This window comes from Trichoderma asperellum, chromosome 4, assembly GCF_020647865.1.
Source record: "Trichoderma asperellum chromosome 4, complete sequence".
NCBI classification, from domain to species: Eukaryota; Fungi; Ascomycota; class Sordariomycetes; order Hypocreales; family Hypocreaceae; genus Trichoderma; species Trichoderma asperellum.
The window spans coordinates 5,320,577-5,333,483 of NC_089418.1; the positions used below are offsets into that span (position 1 = coordinate 5,320,577).

At 28.8% G+C, this 12,907-nt stretch overlaps 3 protein-coding genes across 3 annotated transcripts; 2 read left to right on the forward strand and 1 right to left on the reverse strand.

Annotated features, from left to right (window-relative positions):
* On the forward strand, window positions 1-587 carry TrAFT101_008146 (uncharacterized protein; the record flags this gene model as incomplete). The annotated part of the gene is made up of 2 exons (XM_024904738.1): window positions 1-91; window positions 154-587. The coding sequence occupies 2 exons, from the start codon at window positions 1-3 to the stop codon at window positions 585-587; spliced, it is 525 nt and encodes a 174-aa protein (XP_024754508.1).
* Window positions 588-8,167: 7,580 nt separating this feature from the next.
* On the forward strand, window positions 8,168-8,389 carry TrAFT101_008147 (uncharacterized protein; the record flags this gene model as incomplete). The annotated part of the gene is made up of 1 exon (XM_066128248.1): window positions 8,168-8,389. The coding sequence occupies one exon, from the start codon at window positions 8,168-8,170 to the stop codon at window positions 8,387-8,389; it is 222 nt and encodes a 73-aa protein (XP_065984365.1).
* A 1,628-nt stretch (window positions 8,390-10,017) lies between these two features.
* On the reverse strand, window positions 10,018-10,714 carry TrAFT101_008148 (uncharacterized protein). Its single transcript, XM_024909170.2, has one exon. It carries the CDS (start codon window positions 10,618-10,620, stop codon window positions 10,171-10,173), a length of 450 nt encoding a protein of 149 aa, XP_024754567.2. The 5' UTR covers window positions 10,621-10,714; the 3' UTR covers window positions 10,018-10,170.
* Window positions 10,715-12,907: the final 2,193 nt, after the last annotated feature.

Below are 12,907 nucleotides of genomic sequence, written 5' to 3' on the forward strand. Positions count from 1 at the left end.
ATGAATGTCATGACGAATATAGAGATCAACTTTACTCTAAGAGCGCTGCAGCTCATATTTGCGATTATCGTTATGGGGACAGACGGTTATGGTACAGAGACTTAACGCAACCCTTTCTATCAACGCACCATCCAATCTAATCTCACTGCTTAGCTATCCATGTGTTTCGCGGCCATACTATCTACGAACATTTTGAATTCGGCAGTTTCTATGAATATTATGGCGTCCCTGATGCCTGGGGATTTCTCATATTCTGTGCCGCCTGGACTGTTATGGGCGTTTTCTTCTTCCTCATTGCTCGAGTTAGATATGCAGATTCTGCACTGATTAGCTATACTCGTTTCTCTGTCGAAGCTGTAGCTTTCTTCTCATGGCTCGCTGGTTTCATTGCTGTAGCGGTTAACATAGGGAGCAACGACTGTCCGCTAGAAGAGAACCGCTGTGGGCTGCTTAAAGCAGCGACAGTCTTTGGGGCATTGGAATGGCTACTATTTTTAATTACTACAATCAAGACCTTTAAGCTCGTCTTCAACTGCACTAGCTTGTCAAAGACTTCTAAGACCAGTCTTACTCCATCAGCGGTATAAGCAACTCTATCGACACCAATACCATCTTACGCGGTACAGATATAGTTAAGAGGTCGGTGTGCTTGAATCAATTTGGGACATCAGTGTTACAGTTTGAGTATAGGTTTAAGGGAGAGATACTGGAAATTGAAATGGAGCTGTAAGCAAATGCAAGAAATATAAATGAATAAATCATTACTATAAAAATAAAAACATTTATCTAATTATTCTAATGTAACTTGGATAATGAGAAGAAGTGATTGGTTATAGGAATATGTATGAGAATAGTTAAAAAAGGGATTGTATATCCGGTATCTGCATTTGAGTAAATGGTATCCATGAAAGCGGGACTTGTGGCTTAGCAGCCTAGAACACCGATTCCGGCGTTTTTATATAAAATAAGCTGTAAGCAAAAGAATAATAATTTAATAAAAATAAATACTATAACTATAAGGCTAGAAGTCTGCTATAATAATATAATCTTAGTTATTTTTTAGCTTTTTTTAATTAACTTAAGTTAATTTTTTAGCTTTTTTTAATATTTAATTTATTTAATTTTTAAAATTAATATTAATATTATTATTTTAATTATTTTTAAAGTCTTTAAGCTATTATTTTATATATTAATATAATCTTTATATTTTTTTATTAAATATATAGATATTATAAAGCTTAATAACCTATAGGCTAGCTGCTGTTTTTAAATATATTATAATACTTTAAATTAATAATATTAATAATTTTAATATTATTTTAGCTAGTATAAATAAAAAAGGCTATTATAAATAATTATTTTTAAAAGCTTTAGCTTTTTTTAATAATAATATATATTTAAAATAACTAAAGTATTTTATTATATTTATAATCTTTATATATAATATTCTTTTATAATTAAAGTTATCTTTAAAGTAATTTTTTTTAATAATAAAAAAGCTAAATAAAATATTTGTTATAATTTTTTTATTTTAATTATTAAATTAATATTAAAATAAATAAATTTTAAATATTTAAATAAGTTTATTTTTAATAATGTTTTTAAATATAATATATTTATAAAGCAGCTTATATATAATATAAAAAGTATAAGGTTTATAAACTTTTTTTAAAGTTATTTAAAATAAAAAATAGCCTTATGCTTTTAAAGTAATAAAAATAATACTATTAATATAATATATTTATAAATTAATAAATATAATAGTTAATAAATTAAATTTATAATTTTATTTATTTTTAAAGCTTAATAATTTTAAATATTTAACTTTTAATATTACTAAAAGCTTATAAATTAAAAAAATACAGTTATAAAGTTATTAATATTACTTTAAAGGAATTTCTTTAATAATAAATATCAGGCGACAAAGAAGCTGGGATACAACTAGCTAGAAATTAGCTATCGTCCTCCAAGCTCAAATAGATATTCTATACTATACTAATAAACTTTAAGTCTTTAGCTGAGGATATAAAATAAAAGGCCTAATATAACTAGCTAAAAGCTAATTGCTATAAAGAAAGAAAGTATAAAAGAAAAAGACTTTTTTTTATAAAAAATAAAAAAAAAGCAGAGATAAATATAGTCTTTTAATAATACCTAGTAGCTATTTAGTAATAAAGATATACCTAGCCTTACTTAATCTTTTATTACTTCTTTTATAAGACCTAGATTATAATACTTTTATTTTTTTTAATAAAAAAAGGGAGAAAATTAATAAAGATTAAAATAAAGGCTTAAAGCAAGAGTGCTTTATATATATTATAATCCACTAGCTAAAAACTTATTATCTTTAATATATAAGTAAATACTAGTATATAAAAGTTTCTTTTTACTTTAGAAGTTAATAAAAAAAAACCCTATAAAGGTAGTTTAATATAAAAGCTAGTCGGCTGCAAAAATACAAGTTATAAGCTATAAAAGACCTTATAAAATAAAATAAAAATCTATTTTTTTATACTTAAGGAAATATTAAAGCCCCTGTATTAAAAAAGCAAGCTATTAGTAAGTTAATAAAAAGCTCCTTGCTATAAAGCTTTTATAATATCCCTATGCTAAAATTCAGTAGGGCTTTATAGTAAAAACTTATAAGTTATTAAACTTAATTAAAATCTATATTTTATTTATATTTATAGAAATACTTAAATAATATAAAAAAAGTATTATAACCCGACTCTTATAGTTGCAACAATGGGCCTACAGGGTAGGCACGGCCGGATTAACTATAATCCAATAAACTAATTAAAAATAAATCAAGGACTTATTTATTAATCTAGCTTAAGATTAATAAATATTATATTAATCCCCAGAAGGATTAATAGTTATTCTTTTAATTTTATCTAGGCTAATTAAATATATAAGTTTACTTCTTATACTTATTTAAATAACTTAAATAGCCAGTTATTAATATAGTTTTATATTTATAAATTTAAAAAATATTTTTAATCTTTACTAGTAATTATTATTATAATATTATTGCCTATAGGTTTTTTAATCTATTTGCTAATATAAACCTAAAGAATTAATTTATTACTTTATTTATTTTTTATTATACTTAAAGGTTATTTTTTAATATAAAAAAGTTAATATAGTTTTTTTTTTTTATATATTAATAACTATAGGTATATTATAGTTATAGTAAATATATAATTACTTTTTAACCCACTGTTTATTAAAACATTAAATAAATTCTTATTTAATAATATTATTAAAATAATTTTTTTATTAAAGTATTTTTCTTTTTCTTTATTATTATATTTTAAATTAATAATATTTAAGTATTATAAGTTTTTTTATTACTCTTCTATAAAAAACTTTAGCAGTTTTTTAAATATTAGTTTTTAATTTTTTTATTTATATATTATAAATATTTTATTTTATTATAATCTTTAAATTTTTTTTATTAGTAATTTAATTTTATTCTTTTAATTTTTTCTTACTTATGCTAATTTTATAATTTCCCTAGTTTATATACTTTATAAAATTAATTAATATATCTAAAAAAGCTTATTTTATTTAAGTATTTAAAGGGTTTTAAAATAACTATTTTAAAGAATTAATATTATTAAGTAGCTTTTTATATAAAGCAGTATAAATTATTATAGGGTTTTAGTATTATACACTAAAGGATATATATTAAAAAAACATTCTTTTTAGCCTTTTATTTAAAATATTCTATATATTTATAAATAATATAATTAATCTAGTTAATTTAATAATATAGTAGATATATTAGATTAATATAATTATATTCTTTAGTTAATTTTTTATAATTAAAGCCTTAAATAAGTATTTAATTAATAATAATAGCTTTAATAATATATTAAGTTTTTAAGGTTTATTTTTATAAATTATTTAAATAAATATATAATATTATTAAAGTATTTTTTATATTTATACTTGCTTTATTTATAATATTATATTAAAATAAATTAAATATTATAATTTTAAAAGTAAAATTTTTATAATATTATATAATATCTTAGGTTTTTTTAAAATAATATTTATAATTATATTATTTATTATTTTTATTATTTTCTAAAGTAATACCTTTAATTAAATTTATTAAGTTTATAAAATTAACTTAAGGGATAGATTATTAATTAAGGATTTTATTATTTACTTTTATATTTATTATTTAAAAGTAATTTAAAAGTTTAAATATAAATTTATAAAAGTTATAGTTATTATTATTTTTAAAAGATTTTAATTATTTTAATAAATAAATAATTTTATTACCTTTATTTATAATATATATTATTTTTAGCTTAAGAATTATAAATTATTCTTTTTTTAAAAATTTATAGTTTTTAACTATATAGTTTAGCTTTTTATAATTATAATATTTAAATTCCTTTTTTTTTTTTATATTATATTAAAGTCTATAAATCTAGCTATATTATTATTATTTTTAATAATTAATTTTTATTATTTTTTACTTTAATTTAATTATTTTTTACTAAAGCTTTAGTTTCTTATATTAAATTTATAAAGCAAGTTATTAACTTTAATATATTTTTTTATAAAAAAAATAAAATTATATTTAATTTAATTTTTATTATAAATCTTTTCTTTAATACTTTTCTTAAGTTTATTATAAAATTACTTAATAAAAGCAGGTTATTTTTATTTAACTTTAAAGGCTAAGTCTTTAAACTTTATAGTATAATTAAAATATTTTCCTTTTTAGTAAATATTTATAAGTTTATTTTTAATTATATAAATTTCTTTAATATTTTTAAATACTTTAGTAAATTTCTTTTTAAATTATTTAAAACTATTAAAAACTTTTTAAATTTAAATTAATAAAAGTTTATTTAAGTTATTAAAGTAAGTATTTTATATTAAATAGAATTATTTAAAAGCAGTTTTTTTAAAGTAAAAGGCTATAAAAAAAGTCTTTTTATATTTTATATTAAAAGTAATTTTAAAATCTTTAAAGTAAGCCTTAAGCTAAATTTAAAAAAAATAAAGTTTATTAATTTTATTATTAAATATAAATAAAGGTTATTATTTAATAAATACCCCTATATTCTTTTTAATAAACTTTTTATTATTAAATTTATCTATAAAAATTTTATTTAATTTATATATATTTTTTATTAACTTAATAGCTTTATTATTATTTATATTTTTTTAATTAAAGGTCTTTTTTATAATAATATTTTTATTATTATCTTAAATAAAAAAAAAGTTTTTTCTAAAGTAAGTTAACTTTTAATGCTGTTTTAAAATATAGTAGTTTAATTACTTAAAAAATTTAAAGTATTTTTTTAAATAAAAGTTATTAATATATAATATTTTAATCTTATACCTAGTATAAGGTAATTAGTTTTTAAAAAATAAACCTTTAATACTAGGTTTATATTAGTAAAGAAATATAAAGGATTTTATAAGCTGTTTTAGTTATATAGTTAATAACTTTAAATAAAAGTTTAATTTAGTTATTATATAAATACTATATTAATAATTAATTATTTAAGCTATATTTAATAAATATAATAAATAGTTTTATATAGTAAAAAAATTTTTAAGGCTATAACTATATTATTATAATATATTTTAAGGCCTTGGTAAAATAAGCCTTTTACTTAAGCTATAGTATTATTATAACTTATAGCTGCTTATTATATTTTTTTTTAATAAAGGCAGTAATAAATTATTTTAATACTTAAAGAATACTTAAAACTATAGTATTTATTTACAATAGTTATTTTTTTTATTTTAAGTTATTTTAAGGAAAAGTTTTTTTACTTTTACTAGTATATTTATATTAATATATTAATAATATAGTAAATATATAGCTTTTATAAAAAACTAATTTAAAGCCTTTATAAAGGCAAGCTTTTAATTAATTATTATTATTTATAAATAAAGAATTATATATTATTATAATAAATTATAAAAAATACCTAAAGCTTAAGTATAATAGCCTTAAGACTTTTTTATAAAAAATATAGCAGTAATTTAAAAGCTTTTTTTTAAAAAATATAATATTAATAATATTAAACAAAAGTATATTAAATTTATTTATTTTATAAATATAATTTATAAATAAAACTATAGGAAAATAAAAAAAAAAGCTTAATACTAGACTGCAGGGTAATAAATAATATTATAAATTAATTTTTTTAATTTTTAAAGTTTTAATAATAATAAATATTTTAATTTTATAATTAATTATAAAGTTATTTTATTTTTATATATTTAATTAAGTTTTGTTAAAAATACTTTTATATAATATTATAAATATTATAATAAATAAAATCTTTAATATTTTTAATATTTTTAAGCTAAATTTTTATAAAAATTTAAATTAATTTAATTTTAATATTATAAAAGTATATAATAATAATTTTTTTAGAAGTACTTTTATTTTAATATATAAAGTATACTTTAAGCAGTAGAAATTTATAATTATATTTATTAATACTATTATTATAATTATATTAAATAATCTAAAGACTTAAAGTATTATATTAACCTATAATAAACATATATAAATAATTAATTTACTATAAGTTTATTTAATAATATTTTTTAATAAAAATTATAAAATTTACTTTTAATAAATTTTTTTTTATTATTAATAAAATTTAATATTATTAAATTAAATTTACTGCTTAATTATATTAAATTTAAGCAGCAGTATTATTATATTTATAATAGCTTTAGCTTTATTAATAAATTTAAATTAATGCTTAAATAATAACTCTATAATAATAATATTATAAATAGCTTTAATTTAATATTAATTTAACTATATACTAATATTATTATACCTGCAGCTGTTTTTATATATTTATTTAATAAGAAATTTCCCTAGTAAAACACTAGAAATGCCAATATTAAAGAATAAATAAAGATTTTAGCCTGTCAACCACAAGTCCTGCTTTTATAGATACCATTTACTTAAATGTAGATACCGGATATACAATCCCTTAAAAAAAAAGACTGCAGCTCCACAGACCGGGGATAAAATTTGGCGGACTCTTGTCAGTCCTACGGCGCAAACTTCAAATAAGACTGGCCTGAAACGTAGCACTCATATCCTATCTTATGCCACCTTCGCTAGAGTTCGATAAATAAGATTTAGAGTTGTGACAAATGGTCTAATTCAGCCAACAGCGGTTATTACCGATATTTCTGTAAATGGAACTCTGCCAGCTCTTCATTATTGCTCTGAGACCCGAGGAATATTTTCACAGGGCATAGTTCAACTCAACGCTCTGTAGAGAACTCCTGCTAATCTGGAATAAAAAACTGGGATGCTGAAATCATGCTCGTCATGAGAACGGCGGAAAGAAGCGCATTTTTAGTGGCTTTCGAAGGTAAAGCCGTCGATATATGAATTGAACTGCAAGAAAAGACCCGATGTGCCAAATCTCTTGGATATCTAAGGAATTGTATGAACTGCGGCGCTCCTTTTGAGTTATCCAGCCTTTTTAAGAGACGGTTTCAGATCGACTCCGCGAACTGACGAACTGACACTGCGTTACTAAGGTGTGGATGTTATTTTTGTTCGAAGCCTCGGAGTGGATTAGATGTTTCATGGCCATAATTCGCAGAAATCCCCTGGATATGCTGCGAATGAGCATCCCCAGAATAGCTCAACAGACCAGAATAGCACCTAAAAGGATCCAATTGACGAGTCAGAAATATCACGGGGATTTTTTGTGAGCCCAACGTCATGGAATTGTCACGTAAGTTTGGAATAGGAGCCTTGGAGGCATCAATTGGACTTGCATTTCTACTGATTTCGTTGGGGCTATTTGCTGACGAAGAAATGTCTGGTGGTTATCGTAAATGTGACGGCCCGCCCATCTGTTGGGTTAGATGGCATTGAAATTCCAAGCCGAACCGTCCTCATCGGGGGCACAGTTTATGACCAGAGCCTTTGATCTTCCGTTTGCCTATATATCAAAAATGAGTGCGGGGCTAGACGAAGCAGTCTCAAAGTCACTCAGCGGGTTAAACCTACGGCAGGAATCGCAAGCCTTGCAGTTCTTCGCGAGGCGGTGCAGGTATTGTAAAAATATTTAGGTGGATGATTGGGTAGGCCAAAGTTAGCGGCTTTCTGCAGTGCATTGTGCATGATCCGGAGTGCGCCTATATGATCTATTGGGAGAGCTTTGCCTATGTCACAGGACCCAACTACAACCAGACATGGCCTATGTTCGACCCTAATGACCTTGCCCGGATTATTCCAAAATACCGCAATATCGCTCAGATTGATCTAGGGAAGGTTGATCATATCTTCTTGGTGGAGAAGGTCTTGATTGAAGCTGTTGAGAAGCGCTATTCTTCCAATAATATTTCCAATGATTACCGCTAACAAGTCCTAAGCGATGAGTGGTGTGTACCACTATCGATATCAATACTGGCAAGTCCATCGCCTCGTAACCAGTGTTTGAAGTTCGTGTTATTTTAGAGCGCGTGCTGGCCACGCCCGGTGCACGAGGCCACGCAGGCATACTCCATCTCTACATTCAACTTATGGAGAGGTTAGACAAGCCCGAAGTTACTCTAATAGCTTACAACATTATTCGCCATCTTGACCGTAATGTAGATCATATGGTTCATATGCTGAAGCACACTGAAGTCCTTATGAGGGAATACTTTAGCTTCATATACAACCATAAAGCCACAATCGCCGACGACCGATATATTGCTAAGCACGGTGGGGTGAACTTCTGTAACTATTACCGATTGTGCGACTATCACTCCCCAGTTTACGATTGCATGCTAGCAGGCCAGAAGGAGCAGTCCTTGAAAGCATGCGATAGAATGGAATCAACCATTTCCAGGGAGATGCTCACAGTCAAGTCCCCGCCTACGGCCGATTGGCTCGAGTTTTTTTTCTCCTTGATTGGGTTCACGTTTACATCCATTTCAATATGTGCGACCATGTTCTCCCTTTACCCATCCTAATGGACAGGGGCTCCTATTGCGTTACTCGTGATGCCACACTATGGAAGAGGTATCGCCTACGCCTCTCTCAACAAGCTCAAGGGGGCCAACGCTCGGCGTGAGCTCTACCACGAAGACGCAAACCGCGTACCAGTCTCGTGTTTTAATTTTCCCAACCGGATCTTTGACGTATTGACCGCCATTTTGGACGGGGAGATTTAGTATCGACGACAAAATTATCAAGTCGCTTTTAGAGTCGCTCATAGAAGCAATCAAAGCTGAAGATTTTCTCATGCTTGGGCTTGGATATCTCCTTCCCGATATCCATACGATGCTCTATCTCTCAATAAAGATTTGACCGAACAGGCAGCAAATGCGTACGCCGAAGATCTCATTTTGCCCTAGAAGGGGTGGCTCTGCATAGTTACCACGAGTGACTTATTCGCCTGGGGGATGCGAAGGCTTTTATTATCAATAGTCTGTTGAAACTAGTAAAGAAAGAAGCTAATATTCATATAGGACCATCCAGCTTTGCAGAGGCGTGTGATACACTGTAATGATTACCTTGAAGTACTATACAGCCCAGTGTACGTGTACCCTTAGTTGCCTAGCTAGCAACCAACTACAGAGAATAACGCGAATAGTAGCTCTTGCTTGATTTTTTTTAGCCATTAGTTGCATTTATATTTTGTCACTGGGAATGAGAAGATATTTTAATATCGGTGGGGTTTTTATTTTACTACTCGCGGCCGGAAAGAAATTCGCCCAATCCTGCTCGCATCCCGATTTTGCCCACCCAACGACATGAAACCTTGGGATCATGGGCAAAAGAAGTTATATTTGTTGTTATACTTCTTATTTTTTCTTTGTATTTTTAAACCTTATAAAAACACTAATTTTCATAGGAGTGCAGTGTATACAAGCACTGTAGCTAGTATTTGGAGTTTTGTAACTGTTTCGCAAACACTATCTACGGTGCCACTGTATGGGTGAGGTGTCTTAAATGAAGAAAACAGTATTTCTTTCACGGCATGTGTGTCTTTTAGTAGACGAGTTTTATTATATCTCCACAACTTGCTCATACTTTGAATCAAATTTTATAGTAAAGGATAAACAATGAATATGGTCATATTCTGTTGCTATTTCAAGTGCCTGACTCCCCAATTAACCTTTGCAAATCCAGCTTGCAGTTGGAACTTGAGTCTTTCAGTTGGCTGCTGCTGCTTCAGTTGCGGTGGACTTGGCCCCCTTCTCCGTATCCTTTCCCTTTCCCTCTTTCTTTCCCTTTTCTCCCATCTTTCCTTTTCCCTCCTTCTTTCCCTTCTTCTTGTCCTTCTTCTTGCCTTTCTTCTCGTCTTTGCCCTTGCCCTTCTTTGCGGCATCATCCTTTGCTGCTGCTGAAGTCTCAGCATCAGTGTCGGCAGCGGCGACGGTCTTGGTAGCTTCAGCAGCAGCTACCTGGGTTCCAGCCTCGGCATCTGCATCGTTGGTAACTCGGATATACTCCTCACGAGCTTTCACAGAGTATGCATCTTTGATGTCAAACCCTCTCTCCACAGGTCTATGTTCGTCAAGGGCACGCTCAATTCTAGTAGGCGCTGCCAGAGCGCTGTGGAAGATATAAGGAATAATGATAGTAGCGAAAGTGAACTTCATTGTGTCAAACAAGAGAGTTTTTCGATAAAAAAAAATAAATATGTCAATAAGAAATAGAAAAAACACAAAGGTTGAAGAATTGAATGAATGTTGTAAAAAAAGGTACTGAGAATTGATAATTAAAAATGAAGTCTTGGCAGGCGACGAGCCTTGATATTTATATTTAGACAGAGGGCCTCTGTTAGTAGGTGTAAGGGGAGACTAATTATTACATGGGTTCTGAGACAACGGCTTGAGATGAAACTGATACGTAGTTATTATAACGGGGCGAAGCGCTGTCTTAAGGAGGATGGCGCAGCTACTGTGGATCGAAAAGTCGGTAGCTTTTGCTTCCGACTTCTACAATCTTACTATTCCGGCATAGAACTGTTTTAAATTTCCCTAGTCTATGGTGAATAATTGGAATCGTATACAATGTAACAAGTGTTATAATCGCTACAATGATACTATTATATATCTCGCTTTAATCAAAGTTTTTTTTTTTATGCCAACGCGTATTTACAATCTGGGGATGTTGAAAAAAAAAATTGAACCTTTTGGGTTGCCAGAATTCTAAACGTAAGCATTATCTTCTTCTCTTGCACATTTACTGAAAGTGGTGACTGCTCTCAAGATGCTCTAATTAGCGCAGGATTTTCTGGAGGTGCTATTTTGTTTCAGGCGATCTCATCTCTTGGCAAGATTTGACAGGTCTTGGCATGTCTTGGCATTAATTGGCTGATATAGTGTACTACCACCCAGTCCTAAAACTATCCTGAAACTTGTACGTCAGCTATTTCCTCGAACAAATCACAGAATGCAGGGCATGGAAAAGAATCAATGTATCCAATGTATGAGATAATTTTAAGTTCTACTGAAGTCGAAGGAGGATATTTCGTTTCTTGATCTTTTGTGTTGCAGCACTTGTCTGCCAAAAACTGGCCCTGCTTCGCAAGCTAGGCACATCGCTTGTGCATTACATCGGTCTTTCTGTTTTACGGCTTGTCTCTTAATCTTATAATGCTTGTGTATATCTAACTTCAACTCATCGTCGAGCATTTGGATAATATATGCTTCAAAAATTTGTATTGCTTGTATTTTTTCACATCAAAACACCTTCGGCGTGACTAAGGTAATAGTGGGGGTCTGGGGTTACCCCTGAGTGCTTCAGACCTCGCTTCGGCGCTTCTCCAACAGGCAACAGGTGGTTGACCACCCAGCGAACGATGGCTATCTGTTCGGTTCTTCAGTCCAAAATGGCACACCAGCTCAAGACTAAAGCTACAGATGTCCTGATACAAGTAATTATGCAAAGAATTCTCAGACAGCAAGCTGCCATCAATCAACTGGCATACTAGCAGCTACAGGTATCATCTTTGCTTCTCGCAGTATGATGGGTTAAATGGCAGAAAAACTCCCTGTTTTGGTTTAATTTTGTTTAACCATTATTAGGTATTTTGTTTGTGTATCTACTTGTCGCTAAGTCCTTTGAGGGACTAAACATTCTGAAACTCAAGGAGTTAGATGTAAATACGAGGTTCGGTTATATCAGGTGTTCCGGGGTATGGATGGTTTTTAGGCACTTATATTAGCGTGTACATGGTCTAATACTGTAATTACCCTGTATCGTATGATATTATGGCTATGAAAAGCTTGTTAATACATATTTGTGGCTCTATGTGCATCTGAGAAATGTCCAATAACTCATAAAGCTTTCATTAGCTACGACTTCTTGTGTAGGTCGTAAACCATGTAGGCTGCCGTACTCTACGATAAGTCCTCCCTAATAAACGCCGCAGCATCAAAATACAAGAAGCTCTTCAACATGTGCGTGATGGCTATGACAGTGTAACCGGCAAATTCTTCTTTGATAATGCTGTGGATTATTTCTGCAGTATCCGGATCGACAATATTTCATGCGCAAATGGAAGCAGCCATAGTCTCTGTATGAATTTTAGGAATGACCTACCCTCTAATTGCCTCGTCCGTAATCACAAGTCTTCCAGGCCTTAGAACTGCACGGGCTGGACTAAAAAGCTGTCGCCGCACCTAAGACAGTGCATCAAGTGAAATATTACCATCCAGACCAACCATGCTATTTTATTTGTGGGACAAGGGCAATTCTCTAAGGTACGCCATAGGCAAGCGTCAAACGACTGACCGTAAAGGCCCATATTCAACCGGGCTATCCCTGTATAGAAGTAGGTATCCTGGGATATGGAGATAACACGTGAACGAACTATATCGGAATGCTCACCCTGCAAGTTGGCTCGTCCAGCATGATCGAGCCAGGTTGTGGCTGTACGAG

Coding starts and splice junctions, on each gene's coding strand:
- TrAFT101_008148 (XM_024909170.2), bottom strand. CDS start 10,620: ATGAAGTTCACTTTCGCTACTATCATTATTCCTTATATCTTCCACAGC.